The 15,274-nt window shown below is 41.4% G+C and overlaps 1 protein-coding gene across 20 annotated transcripts in view; it reads right to left on the bottom strand.

Annotated features, from left to right (window-relative positions):
• Positions 1–4,477: 4,477 nt before the first annotated feature.
• DTNA (dystrobrevin alpha) overlaps positions 4,478–15,274 on the bottom strand; it is a 339,927-nt gene continuing 329,130 nt past the window's right edge. For 11 of the 20 annotated variants that reach the window (XM_045527842.1, XM_045527844.1, XM_045527843.1 and 8 more), the window contains 2 exons: positions 13,456–13,588; positions 4,478–8,142 (listed from right to left, as the gene is read on the bottom strand). In XM_045527842.1, the coding sequence (XP_045383798.1) occupies positions 8,002–8,142; positions 13,456–13,588 (274 nt within the window). In that variant the 3' untranslated portion in view covers positions 4,478–8,001. Of the gene's footprint in view, positions 8,143–11,108; positions 11,158–11,183; positions 11,424–13,455; positions 13,589–15,274 lie in introns of those variants that run through there. The other 9 variants (XM_045527851.1, XM_045527852.1, XM_045527854.1 and 6 more) reach the window with 5 other exon arrangements.

The following is a 15,274-nucleotide window of genomic DNA, read 5'->3' as shown; positions in this document are numbered from 1 at the left end:
AGTGGACAGTGAGAGCTAGGAAGTGCATGCAGTTTTCAGTATCTTTTCTTAGCCTTGGTTTAATTTTCTGGTAAAATGATACTCTCCTTTTTATCCCATTAAAATATTTTAATCTCTCTCCATCAAGGGTTCTTTTAGCAATAGAAGGGAAATATTTCTCTTTTCTCATATACTGACTCCCCCAAAGGCAGCATTATTTTTCTATTTAAGACTGTAAAGGATTTTGTTTTTCAGAGGAAAATATTGTTTATTTACTGTTCCCAAATTGGTTATGAACCAGGAAAAAGATTCTTGCCCTAAGCTTGTCTAGTGTTCTATATCCAGACCTGCCCTCTTGCTCCCGACTTTTGCCCCTGAAGTCTTACGGGAGTGTTTTAGGAGTGGGTAGTTCTCAGTGTACATCACAGCATTCTTGCAGAGCCTGATGTCTTAGTAAAAAATTTGGTAGTAAAAATCTCTTTTCACCTTTCCCTAGCCTCCCAGTTTCCCTTTACTAGCTCAAATAATGTTCAAAACAAAAATTCCCAAACTTAATGTGGGTTGCTAGGGCAACCAGAAGACAGCAGCAGGAATTAAACCAAAGCCAAGAAACTGAGCACAGCTCCTTGGGGGAATCTCAATCTTGGCTGATGCCATATCTAGCGGGGGCAGGCTAAAGTCTACTTAACCCTGGGTAGAGGGAGCAGCCTGCTTTTGAAACTCCTCCCAGAAGCACACCATCTTCTCATAAGCAGGAAATGGCTTGTGTTTTCCCTTCTGTTTCTTGCTTGATGGCATGCCGGGGTCTTCTTTCCTATCTCTGCCTTGTCTGCAGATGTTTTTTACCCCAAAGAGAGCTCCCCAGGTGATACTTCTGGATGATCAGGGACTCTTCTGCCAAGTAAACAAAAGGAAGCATAATCTGGACTAACTAGAGGTTGGGTATCCCAGGTTCTTCTCAGGGTCCTGTTGGCTGCCCTGCATTTATTGAGTGCTTGTTGTAAATAGCCATGGTGAAGAAGCAGCAATAGTTTTTCTAGGGCAAATCACTCTGTGATTTTTAGTCTTCCATTTCATTAAAAGAAGAAAATATCACTACTTTCTTGAAATGGGTAATATGAGGATGAAATGAAAATAAAATAGATTCCTCTGCCTAGAGCAGGCACACCTAAGTGTGTACTTTCCTCCTTCCCTCTTGGCCTACCTGCTTAACCCACTGATGGCAAGGGAAGGTGTTTGCCAAGGAAAATAATTCCAAAGAAAGCAAAAGTAAGCTTCTCTTTGAGGTCTAGGGCAAAGACCTAGTCTAACCGGCCCTATTCAGGTATTCTCAGGGTGTAGCTCTTCCCAAGTTGAAGCAGCCACAGAAGACTTCCAGAAAAAATGGAATACCACAGAGATGATTTGCCTAGTGCCATTTATGTTTCAACAAATGTTCTTACCTAAGACTCCTCCTCAGCAGCACGCCTTGTTGGGGGCGGCACAGCCAGGCACTGGAAAGTGAAGGAGCCAACCACAGGTGTTATTTAGCTTCATTTAACATGTGAGCCAGCTGGACCAGAGATGAAAATACACATGGCCTGCATTACTCATTCACATGCTTTGTTTCTATCCATTACTGAACCAATTAGCATTTGAAAATGGGGAACAAAAAAATTGTCATTATTTAACTTGACTCATAAGCCTCCAATATTTTTTATTAAGTTTTATTTAATATAAAGCAAGCATACACATAATTTTCAATGCTCTGTGGCATAACAATGCTATTGGGCATCTCTATAGGCAAAGAGAATTCTTTGTTTATTAAAGGCAAAGAAAATTCTCATTGTTAGACATGCCCTTCAGAGGTGTTGCTGACTCAAGCATCCTTATTACCAAATCAAAGAGACTGTTGCACCCAAGTGTTCCTTATATATCCACCCATCTACTCTAAATATTTATTATAGGGAACCTGGAAAAGATATAATAACTTAAGAACAATAATAAAAATGCTATCCACAATACCATGATTTAGATCGTTAATCTTTTGGTGTATATTTTTCTGTGTGGTTTTTTTATGCATTGCCACTCAAATATTTACAAAATTGAGATCATTCTAACATTTTTTTAATCTGATTTTTTTTTTTTGCTTGGCATATGTAAATATCTTCCATCAGTACATATATCTCTGTATCACCGTTTTTATGGATTCTTAGTATTTCATTCTACCACATCATGCCACAAATAGTTTAAGTGCTCCTATATAAATGTCCATTTAGGCTGTTTCTAATTTTTTACTATTATAGACAAGGCTACATGAACATCCTTATGTATGTATCTTTGAAGTTTCAAATGGGAAGGGGTCCTATCATAGCAGCCTCCCCAAGGGCAGGATCCTTGGTGCCCATGGTGCCTAGAGAACCTCTTCCTGGGGCTCTTGGCAGGCAGCCTGCATGCTCTGCTGGAATGGTGAATCTGGAACATTGCCAGCTTCTCCTCATCCAACTTGGCCCTATCCCAACCTGCACATCTGCCCTTTTGGGGTCACTGGATCCATGGAGTCCTGCTTCTGTGTGATTCCTTGTACCGTGGAGACAAGCCCCACCTCTCGGAGCAAAAGCTTCTTTAACAGAATCCTAAATTCAGCTCTTCCAGCGCTTCTGTTATAGATTTAACTACTACGATGTCACCTGAGTGCTCCAAGCCAACTGTGCTTCTATCACGTTCATGTCCTTAGACTTGGGTATCTTTGTTTGATATATACAGGGATCCCCAAAGGCCAGGGGTGGATTATTGTACCTGGTTCACCAGTAACCATCTCCCTAGAATTTGTCTCATGTAAAAGAGCTCTATAGCTTTACTCCTCTAAGTACAGTCCCCAGACCAGTATCAGCATCACGTAAGAACTGATTTGAAATGCAGATCTCAGGCCCCACCCCAGACTTATTAAATCAAAATTTTACAATTCAAGTACTAAATTATCCTTGCTTAAAAAGCACTCCTGGCTTGTCATTCCATACCCTGACGACCCACATGAGTGGACTCCTTAAAGGCTAGGAAGAAATCTGGGGCCTGGGTCAATGCTTCTTAAAATTTAATGTGCACATGAATCACCTAAGGGTCTTGCTAAAATGCAGATTCTGATTCAGTAAGTCTAGGTTGAAGCCTAAGATTCTGAATTTGTAACTAGTTCCTGGGTGATGCTAATTTTGTTGGTCCCTGGACCATATTTTGAGTAGCAAGGGAATGGCATTTCTTGTTTTTTTTTTTTTTTTTTTTTTTGAGATGGAGCCTCATTCTGTCATGCCAGGTAGAGTGCAGTGGTATAATTATAGCTCACTGCAACCTCAAACTCCTGGGCACAAGTGATCCTCCTGCTTCAGCCTCCCGAGTAGCTGGGACTGTAGGCATGTGCCATGATGCCAGCTACTTTTTCTATTTTTAGTAGAGACGGGGTGGGGGGGGGTCTCGAACTCCTGACCTCAAGCAATCCTCCCATCTCGGCCTCCCAGACTGCTTAGCATTTCTTAAAATTGATCAGACTGTGAGTATCACCTGAGGCACTTATTAAAAATACTGTACCGATTCCCTGAGTCTATTCCAGACCTGTTAAATCAGAATTAATCAACTCCTGAGGTTACTTTTGTAATTTGATGAATTCGAGGAAATGCTGAGGTAAGGAAATTGAAGCTACATGTGGCCTCTCAGAGATGAAGGGCTGAGTCATTGCAACACAGCTGACAGCAACTAGGGCAGGAACCTATGGACATGCCCTTGTCTCTCCCTTCTAAGGGAAGTAGAATGTGTCAGTGTCCTCTCCTGATCATCTCAGTCAGGATCTCCCCTTGTAATTGATGGAGAGCTTCTTAATTTCTCTCTCTAGTGCTTCTTGAGTGTTTACAGCATTTTCCTGGGCTTCAAATCAACCCCAGGCTGTGAGCACACACTTTCAGCCCCATTCTATGTCAGATCTCCCAAAAATGCCATCCATGGAGTGTAGAGCCAGACTTGCAGGTTCTGCTGTTGGTTCTATAAAGGAATCAGCTCCTCGAGTAAGCAAAACACCCAACCGTCCATTGCATGGAAATCAGAGGTTCTTAGAGTAGAAACGAGAATGGGAGGAGTGATTATCACTATGGATTCGTTTATTTACACTTGTGCCTGCAAGATTTATATATGTATGTATTTGTTTATTTTAAACAGCTTTATTGAGGTATAATTGATATACGATAAACTGTACGTGCTTAATGTCTGTCATTTGATGAGTTCGGACACTAACAAATATCCATGAAATCATCACTAGCTCCCACTGGGGAGCCGCATCTTCATTTTCTGAGGCTTCCCATGTATACATGTTAAAACAAATTTGTATAGCTCTTCTCTTATTAATCTGCTTTATTGTGTGTTGATTTTTCAGTGAAGCTTCCAAGGGCGAAAGGGAGGTTTTCCCTTTGCCCCAACAACTCCATGTTGCTTTAGGAAAGGTTCATTGAAACAAAGGAACAAAACATACAAGATATAGTGTTTTTAAAAACATTTTTTTAATGAAGAAATAATTCCATTCCAAAATATAGACACACAATTAAATAGTTTAATCACTTCAAAATATAACATGTCCCCAGGAGGTTCCAACACACACACACACACACGCACACACACACACAAAACAATACTTAACAGCAATACAAAAAAACTCATACAATAGTAGTTTTGTTACAATACCAATGAATATCATGAAATCTTTAGTGTCTCTGAATTGGTTATTTCAAATGGTGTCAAATTGCAGTAGTCATAATTAAAAATGTCTTATAGCTAATTAGTTTCAAGGTGTAATGCTTCTGATTTTTTGTTTCTCTTTTTGGTTCAAAAGTAAAAACGCCCTTTCTTCTGAGGACACTGGAATTTTTGTTGGTGGCTCCTTGCATGGAATCAAACCAAGGTCAATGCTGCAACCAAAGGTTGCTGAATTTACAAGATCTATCTACAGTTAACAGCCAAGAACTAATAAGGGTGGACAAAGATGATCAAAATAAAAGCAGACATCAGTGCTAAATTATGATGCAACAGTTTGGCTCATGCATATAAGAAAATACATAGTATATCACAACAAAGGCCACATACTCTTAATGCAATTCAGTTCACGTTACTACTTACAAATGAACCTTCCCTGCCTTATAGGAGATCATTCAAGAATCCATTTTTCACAATCTCCAGCACTTCTCCCTCTGACCAACCAAACTTACCCCAACTTCCGTCCTGACCAACCACAACTGATTCCTGAATCCCATGCAGTAGATTTGACCTTCCTCCCTTCCTCCATTAACACAGTGCTGTGGGGGAGGGTTGGCTGTGTTAGACCAGTGCTCATTAATAGGCCATCAGCTCTGAAGGAGATGGATGTGCAATTCATTGTGGAACAAGAAAGAAACAACCCCCGTAAGATATAGTTGTATCTAATGGACAGGACAGGTGAAACCTGCTGGGTTTGCACTTAGAACAGGCCCCAAAAGTAAATTTGGAGAGCCAAGGAAAGAAATCCACCAAAAAACACAAAAACCCAAAACAACACACGCCATTTTGTCTCGGTTACAGGACAGGGGTGCTTGAGTCTGGTCTCAGTGCTGACGTGGAGCTAAGAGAAAGAAAAGGTGGTTGGTTAGTCAGAAATTGGTCATTGGTGGCAGTTTCCAGAGTCCTTGCAATGGCTTTGTACGATGGCATCAACAACCATGGGATGGAGTTGGTTGGCAATGAAAGCTATGACAAGGGGGGAAGGTTATCAGCAGGACAGTTCAAACCTTAGACGAACGTTTTGGTGTAGAAACATAAAGAGAGAACATGTCAGCTCAGTCCAGTCAGTGGCTGAGTGCCACGTGCAGGGTCTGAGTTCCAGAACCACCTGGCTATGATTTTGAGCTGACAGCAATGTAGGTAGCTGGGATGTCGTGGTTTTCAGTACTGAGTATGAGGCACCAGTGGCCACCTGCTCCGTCTAGAGAGGTATGGCTTCACATAGGATGGGCAGTGGAAAAGAGATGAACATTAAGACACACCAACAAAACCCACAATAAAACCCATCTGTGCAAAGATATCCGAGAACTGTGCAGTTGTGCCACTTTGGTGTCAGCCTGTGCTCAGGGACATTTGTCGGGCGGGTTCTCTGGAGGGAAGTATGATTAAGTACATCAAGGGATAGGATGGGCTCCTTACTAATGCCAAACGAGTATTTTACTATCCCAAGGTGAGCAATTTTGTTCCAAAGGGCATCTAAGGAGATGGTTTCTGACCAAATGCAGGCATATGAAACATCTCACAGCCCTCTGCAAAGGGCGCTGGAAGATGTCAGGACTCAGCTGGGCACCCACCAGCTAAAGTCTAGGTGTGTAGGGTGGGAGAAGGTTTTTGCCAGCCCTGGAAGCAAAATTGAATCGCTGAAGCTTTGGGATTGATTCAGAACCTTTCTTCCTTATTCTGAATAAGGCCTTTTCAGAGAATTTATTCTAAAGCAATAGTTAATTGTTAGCATGCATCAGAATCACCTGGAAAGCTGATTAAAACACAGACTGCTGGGTCCAACCCCCAGAGTTTCAGATTCAGTACAGCTGGGTAGGGCCCTAAGGATCTGAATTTCTAAGATCTTCCTAGGTGATGCTGACGCTGCTGGTCCAGGGAACACACTTTGAGAACCACTGTTCTAAAATGATGTTCTTTCTTTTAAAGGAGAAACGGGAATTCCAGAGAAGCTGCTAATTTAAGTATAAGGTACCCAATATGCTGCAGGCTTTTCTCTTTCTTTTCATCAAATCATGAAACAAGCAGAAGATTACTTTTTCATTTCTCCCAGGGTCCCCAAGGGAGTCTTCAGGGCTCCCTACAGAGGGCCTTCATAAAGGACCATCGCAGAGTCTTTTATCTTCTTGTCTTTGACAGTTCTTTTACACTTCAGCTTTTCGCTGAGTGCAAAATCCCAACTCAACTTGGAAGAGCCTGTCTCCTTTCACGCGACCACAGAAGGCTGCATGCAGAACACCAGGTGGCCAGCTAAGGCAATAAACATTCAGAAATAAAAGGAGAGCGAACGTCTGCAAGCGCACTTTAAGCCTGTACATTTAAAGCTGAAGGCCTCCAAACCACCTGTTGGGGGAACTTGTGAATGAGCGGTGCTGTTAAAGACATGCTTCCTAAAGCCAAAACGAGAGGAACAAGACCATGGAAGAGCATAGATAACTTTAGTCCGTTGGGGGATCTTATGGCACCTGTGGTTTATAAACAGCTTTAGTTAACGAGTATTTCAAAACATAGTTCACAGTTTTTAAGAAGATCTGTGCTGATTTTAAAAACTAGATTCTATATAATTTGAATGTTGCCTTTTTTTTTAATATGATATCTACTTGGAAAAAAATATTTACACTAAATTCAATGGCTGATTTATTAGAGTATCTTGAAAGAAAACAACCCCAAGTTGGAAAGAAGCCCCAAAAGAATGGATTATTCCTGGTGTGTTTGGTTCAAGTCACTGCTCACGGGGACTTGGAGACAACTGCAGACCGTGCAGGCCAAGGACCCTTCTTGGCTTCCGGGCTCTGACTTTGTGCACTCAGGAACCAAATCCTTTGGGGTTAGTGAATAACTGCAGGTGGTTGTTTTTTTCCAATTGCGATGGAAAAAAAAATGTACAGTGTATAATATACTGTTTTGCTAAAATCTCAAAGAATCCAGAAATCAAACTTCTAGCTATAAACAGTATTAATATTGTCATTGTAAACTGAACAGGTTCGATATCATGTGCAAAGGTTTAAAATGCTTGTTAATACTGCCATCGTGTGTAACAGCAGCGAGGGTTTTCAGCCTGTGTTTTTTTTTTTTTTTTTTTTTTAACCAGGGATGAGCCATGTCACAGAAGATGTAGCTGATAAGTTAGCTTTGAACAGAAGTCTTTTTTTCTTTTCCTTCTCAAAACACACACCTACGAACTACAAATCTTAGAACAGAAAGTTAGCTGCGCTATAGTCATCAGAACACATCTTTAGGGGTGGGGGTCTGTCAGGAGCTGCTGCGTGTGGTGGTTCCTCTCCTCGGTGACACTGCTGCCAGGCTGCTGTCTTCCTCCTCTGTGTGGGCCCAGGGCTCGCCATCATCACCAGTTCTCATGTTACTTTCATCATCTGTCTGACTATAGCTTGCCTGGGAATAAGGAATGTGTAATTTTTTTTTAAAGACGAAAATTGTTTTCTAAATTAGGGTTATGAAGCTTAGGGTCCCCCCTTTCCCCAACACACGCAATGCACACACATACACCCTACTCCCTCCCTGTGATAATCAGTAATGAATGTCCTAGGACATTGTTTGCTATTGTACCTCTGAAAGAGAGGACAGGAAGTCCTGCTTGTTGAGTCTCTCTCTTAATGGGTACCTGAGGCACCTGGAGGGTTAAAGCAACACAAACAGAAATATTTTTGCTGTCTTTTGGACAAGGAGATAAGACCACTGACCCACTATCAGAATGCCATGTTGATTTTTGAAAAAAAATCACGTTTTTTTGGGTCCAGTCCTACAATTTGTGAAGTTAGGGTGTGACTGGCCAAGGACAGTGCTGTACTATGTGGCCAAAGGATGAAAAAGGTACAAATTTAAGATTTGAGTGGGCCACAGTGGAGTCTCGGAGGACTCAAGGCTGAATATCATTATGTATAATGTTTCTTCAAAACTGGCTAGTTGAAAAGCAATAAACCAGGTTTTACTCTATTTGCTCTTTTTTTAGTACTATATATTGATAAATTTGTATTTATTTTCAAATAGGCCTAAAGCTCTTTTTGAGCAGAGGATGCTCTATGTCTCTGGCAGCCCCTCCTACCCCTTACCCATGTCGGGCTCTGCCTGGGTGGGCGGCCAACTCATGTGAAGCTGATGAATTTGGCTTCAGGACCCTTGGGTAAGAGATGCCTTTACTTTGGGATAATTCTGATCTTGCAGCACAGTCAGAAAGTGCAAATAAATAAAAATATTGTAATATTATACACTGTTCTAAAATTTCAACTGTATTTCTTGGCTACATTAAGAAAGATTACAGCAAGATAGAACTAGCTGCAAATCTGAAAAGCCACTAGCTTTTTCAGTGTTCCACCAGGTTTTCAATGAATTTTGCCTAATTGATTGATTGACTGACAGGTGAGATCACTTTTAGAGTCCTGTGGAATTCGAGCGAGGGAGGGTACTGTGTGCAGTAAATGGCAGAGGCCACAACTGTTACATTTTTCACTGCCAAATTTGCAACAAAAGATTTAAAAAATGACCTAAGAACTTCCAGAGTACTCAAATTTTTGGCTTTTAAATACAAGAACCAAATGCCACTTTTTATCTGGGTTCATTCAAGGCCATTTTATTAGGCTTTTTCAACAAATATTTTTCTAAGAACTAGCTACTGATGTTTAAATAATGTATAGCCAAAAAATGATCAAATTGCTGGAGATAAGAGAAAGAAAATGAATGCTAGTCAAGGAAAAGGGCTACTCCTTTGGGACTAGGTTTGTTGTAACTGGAGTGCGTATTTTCAGAAACAGCTCCTGGGAATTTTTTCACTCTAGTCACTATGAATCAGGGGAGCATGTGGTGTAGAGTTCTCAAATCCAAGGGAGGTGGTCAGTAAGATCCTTCCTCCCTGCTCATGACGTATCCATCATTTTAGGAATTACGCCATGATTTCTACTTGCTTCATCTTAACCTGAGGACTGAGACAGGATGTCAGCAGTGTTTGAGCTAGCACGTATTCTTTACTAATTGATATGCCATTTAAGAGCTATCTGTCCCTTTTTCAAATCAGCAACCAGTGTGGATCGAGATTACTGTCCACTGGCCTCTAGACTTATAGGAATCCATGTTTGGGAAAGACTGTATAGCCAATGTAGACACAAGTCTTTGGACCATTGCAGCTGGAATGCTGAGAAAGGTGTGTTAGTTTTGAACTATAATAGGGGGACATCTCAATGTCCATTAGCTGGATCCAGAGAAAACATCTAGATGTCTGCGACAGTGTTTCCCAAGGTGTATCAAATCATTGCACACAGCTGAGTCCTAGCCTTGTTTATAAAAGGAGAGAGAGAGCAAGCTAGTTCCCAGTGCTGGTGGTTTCTATGCACTTACATAAACACTGTCTCAGCTCCCAGGGACTGAACTGTTTGTTGTAAATCACTATACACAGGGACAGATATATGTGTGCATGACCTTAATAAATGTTATTATGTCTGCCAGTATGCCAAGCCCTTTCAAAACTATATCCCAGTGAGTACAATTCCTCTATAAGGCAGGCATTATGCTATATGTTGTGCAGAGGAACCTGAGGGCTAATACAGTTTTCATAATTTGCCTGAAGTTATGCTGCTTGGATTTGGTGAAACCCATATTTGTAATCAGGTTTATTAGAGTCCATAGCCTAAGCTTCAAACCACTACTCTCAAGTGATCCTGCCAGTCAAATGCTTTTCTCACTCCATTAAAAAATTACTGAGGATTTTCCACATATGTAGGTAGATTCCCTGGAGTGGGATCACATGCCACATAAATGATATTTTAAATTAATTTATATCCTGCTGAATTTTGCAATGGATTTCAATCAGCTATTCTGAAATTGTAAGCCTGCAGAATTTTTACTCTGTTTGGATTCTTTTGTTTTCTTTAATAATACATGAGTTTGCTTTCACTTGTTAAGGTACACACATTTGATCTTTTGGGCCCCAAGGATAGCACGACTAAAAAGCTGGCTCATGTCTAGAGGTGCTGAGCAAGCTTGGACTTTTCCTTCTCAAGGGCTCGAGAGGCTGAAACTCTAACGCTGTTACGGATTGGTGATGTGGCTATATGAACTTCACAGACACAGAGGTTTTCTAGGGCATTTCTGGTCTTACAGAAGTTTCTGTGCCAATTTTCCTAATAAAGAGAGTAAAACGTCCACTCCCAAGGATGTCTGGCAAATCTCCACTGAATTAGAATGAAGCACTCCATAGACTGAGATGATTCTTTGATATCAGCAGAGAAGGAGGATATTTTATCACACAGAAGGAAACAGCTAAGAGAAAGTGATTGTGAATTTAGGTTGCAAGTTATCAGAATTCAGTGTACAGTGGCCATTTTCCTCCTAAATAAGAGGGTACTTACTTGAGAGGACAGTGATAAAAGGATATTGCATTCAACCTTGCAAGCTGACCTGTGGGTGACAAAGGATACAAACAAGAAAGGTGACATGTAAAGTCTGTGATGGTGTCAAGCTGGTGTATTATTTGGCTGGAAGCCATGCACAAAGACAGAGAGAGAGAGAGAGTCCAGTGAATGAAAGTAGAGTTCCGATCCATCCACCAACCATGTGCTCACAGAGCATTCACGGACAACCACGTCAACGTTCTCCAGTGCATATGTCTTGAGAGGGGCCACACAGGACTCTTATACTCCCTCAGCCCCTTCTCTGCTCTTTCCCTTGAAGTCACAGGGCATGGAAAAGAAAGGGGAGAGAGAAGGACCTGAAGTTTTACCAGAAATGGCAAAAACTCCAATTGAATCTTAAGTCACTCATAGAATTTCCCTTCATCTTACTCATATAAGGTTAAATTCCTAATTCATTCAAAGAAATAAAAATCTAATGTTTTGTATGGCATGGTGAAAGTCTGCCTCTCTTAAAAAAAAAAAAGAAAAAGAAAAACCTCTAGAATTTTAGTTATTGTTGCCACCGAAATCCAGACACTGATATGAGCTCAAAGATAGGCGTCTCTAACAGCATGAGGCAGAACGTTGATTATCCAGCCACATCGCCCTCTCCGTCTTTGCAACAGAGCCGAATGGGACCGTGTGGGAATGGGACCATCCCTCAGAGCTCCTCCACATGCGCTGGCAACTTCATTCAGGCTACTTTGGGCCTCAGAAGGACCAAAGGAACATTCTCCATGGGCTTGCAATTGGGTGACTGTGTTTCTGTAGCATGGGAGAATGGCTCCACATATATAGTCACTTTTTTTTCCCTTTTCCCCCTTTTTTGTTATGACTAGATCAACATTTTTAGTTGCTTTTGAAATGTGGTCGTTAAACTGAAAGGGCTAATGGAACATTCCAAAGAGGCAAAACTTGTTTCAGGTTGTTGGGGCAGAGTTGGTGGGCTTCAGTTTCCCTGTTGCTACGTTCTTCTTGGAAAAATAGTTCAAGGCTTCATCTACAAACATGTGAAGTACGAGATAACTTATTCTCTCTGCTTCTCTTTTCTTCACTAACAGAGTGAGTGAGGCCACTACTGCCCTAAGAGTGTGACAAAAGCTTGTCTGGCAATGGGACAGAAAGTCTGAGGGGATAAAATAAACCCCTGGGACCCAGGGAATAGCAGCTATCACCCAGGTAGACATCCCTGAATTCTCAGAATCCCCCCCAAAACACCTGTGGGTTAAAGGAAAAAGAAATACACTGGAAAGACAAACAAGGCAGTAACAATCTCCATGGGGAAAATGCATCACCCTTTGGATGAGGTACTGGTTACATTTATTTCCAGTTGCATGAATTCTCAGGTGGGTTAATATACTACAGCACACCTGAAACTCTGTCCATCCACAACTTGCTGAGCACAGGCCTCAGTTCCCCCAGCATCTTGCCATGAGACTTGTCACTTTCCTACTTACTTGTATTTGGCACGAGCTGGGCAGCAAGGGAGGCTGAGGACAAATAATTCAAGGGAGGAGGTGTAGTTATGCTTATTCAATTTCCTTGTGCCTTGTTCTTCATATCCATTTTTTAAAAAAATTTTGAGAAAAAGCATCTTTCTTAATGATCTTGAAGGAGTTTAGACTGTCAGTTACTAAATTTTTGCTAATATAACAAGGCCTCTTTTCACTTTTCACAAGAATATGTGGTGAGTGACAGCTATAAAGAAGTATTTAAATTTTTTACTGTCTAGAATACAGGGACTAAGGAGTGCAATCAGAATATTCTGGAAAGGGAAGGTGGAAGGAAGAAGACACTGATTTTGTGAGTCATGAAAGCAGCGGTCCCCAACCTTTTTGGCACCAGGGACCAGTTTGACAGAAGACAATTTTTCCACGGGATGTGGAGTGGGGGTGGGGGGCTGGTTTGGGGATGATTCAAGCACATTACATCTATTGTGCAGTCAAACCTCTCTGCTAATGATAATCTGTATTTGCAGCTGCTCCCCAGCGCCAGCATCACTGCTTCAGCTTCACCTCAGATCATCAGGCATTAGTTTCTCATAAGGAGCGTGCAACCTAGATCCCTTGCATGTGTGGTTTACGGTGGGGTTCACGCTCCTATGAGACTCTAATGCAGCTGCGGCTGTAAATACAGAGGAAGCTTCACTGGCTTGCCCACTGCTCGCCTCCTGCCATCCTGTTCCTAACAGGCCACAAACAGTACTGGTCCTCAGCCAGGGCTTGGGGACTGCAGATGTAAAAGACCCAGCTACCAAGGGGCCGAGGCAGAACTGGTGAAGGGAGGTGGGCCTGGACCCCTGTACCTGATAGGCTTCATCCTGCAGCTTCTGCTTCAGGTATTCCTCCATCTTGAGCTCGTTCTCCAGCTGCTGGACAGAGTCATTTTCATAATTTTCATCCTCAGGCCGCACATAGGAATCCCCATCTTCTGTAACCCTGGGAATAAACCACAGATGGTGTTTTGGAGCAAATCTTAAAAGACAAGTAGGAGTGGAATTCGAACTTGCTCTATTGCCTGGGCTAGAGTGCAGTGGTGTCATCATAGCTCACTGCAACCTCAAACTCCTGGGCTGGGATCAAATGATCCTTCTGTCTCAGCCTCCCAAGTAGCTGGGACTATGGCAATTTTTGTAGAGATGAGGTCTTGCTCTTGCTCAGGCTGGTCTTGAACTCCTGGCCTCAAGTGATCCTCCCACCTCAGCCTCCCAAAGTGCTAGGATTATAGGCATGAGCCACTGTGCCTGGTCGAGCTGTAGTTTTATTGGCACACTTATTTCCCCTTAGTCCTCCAAGTCTCTTTCGTGACTTCTTTTACCTAAGGGAAAACTTTGAAACATTTTTGGAGGTTTAGAGCAATATATGATCAAGGTATTTCCATAAGTGATTTTTTTATGGCAGTCTGGTGATCATTGGTTATCTATGGTTTTTCTAAGGTGTACAGGAATGGGTTGGCCCTTTAAGTATTCCACAATCTTAAAAAAGGCAGACATCTTTTGAGGGGATATAAAGTTTTCCCAGGCTGAGGGCTTTTTCTTTTTTTTAAATGGAACCCAAGAACACATTCTATAAGGAGAGTGAGCCCTCTAGTGAGATAATGCTTAAGGACATTTGTTCATAATTTAATCCTCTTTGTACATGTGTGCATATACGTGCACACACACATACATTCATGCTTTATTTTTATAGTAGAATAAAGTCTCAGAATATCAGCTAACTGATGCCAGGAGGGCTAATATTTTAACCCATAGCTTTTGACCTTAAATTTTATACTAATTTTAAATCTGAAAAACATCCATTTAATCTGACAAATTCTACTATGAAATAAATAGATAAGAATGACCTCATTCACTAATATGGGACTCTATGATCGCTCTCTATTCATCCCAGAATATGTAAAGCTCTTTATGGGGCTGAGCGTAAGTTCACTACCTAAATCACAGGACTGAAATATTCTCTGGATAAAATAACAGTACATGTTTAAATAGCCTAGATATTAAAATATCCCCTAAAATGAAAAGAGTGGTCAAGGAGAAGTTTCTGGACTGGAACTTAAATGCCGTTCATGTTTATTTATATCTGTACAACATGTTCTTGTTATTTTTGGGTGTTTGGGGCCAGCCTAAATGGGTCTGTGAGGCCTCTGTGAACTTTCCCTCCTCAACTCCTGAGTTATGTGTCTGAGGCTGGAACTGCTGCTACCCAGCCTACCCGGGCCAGCAGAGTGGGATAGCTTTAACAGGCTTGGATTTTAAGATTGGGACAAGAGAATTTTAATTAACCACCATGTTGAGGCTTAATAATAAAAAATCAAATATATGTATTTACCAGACAAAACAGATGACAATAATTCACCATTTTGAATATCAAACAAATCTGACAATTCTAAATTATAGAGGAAAGGATGAAAAAGCAAACCATAATAAAAAGCAGCAGCATGCTGTTATAACCGTTTTGTTTTGGTCTCACACTCCGCTGTTCCACAGCTGGCTCTCAGACCATGTCTCTTTCTAATTCTCCATCATTACTGATCTTTTACTCACTCCTTGGATTGCGAGCCAAAACACCAGAAGGGCCTCTGGTTAGTTTCTTCTTTGAGTCTTTAAAACAGCCAGTTTATTTTTA

The sequence above is a fragment of the Lemur catta genome, chromosome 16 (assembly GCF_020740605.2).
Source record: "Lemur catta isolate mLemCat1 chromosome 16, mLemCat1.pri, whole genome shotgun sequence".
NCBI lineage: Eukaryota > Metazoa > Chordata > Mammalia > Primates > Lemuridae > Lemur > Lemur catta.
Note: the sequence above shows the minus strand (reverse complement) of the source record. Positions and strands in the feature narration are given on the sequence as shown.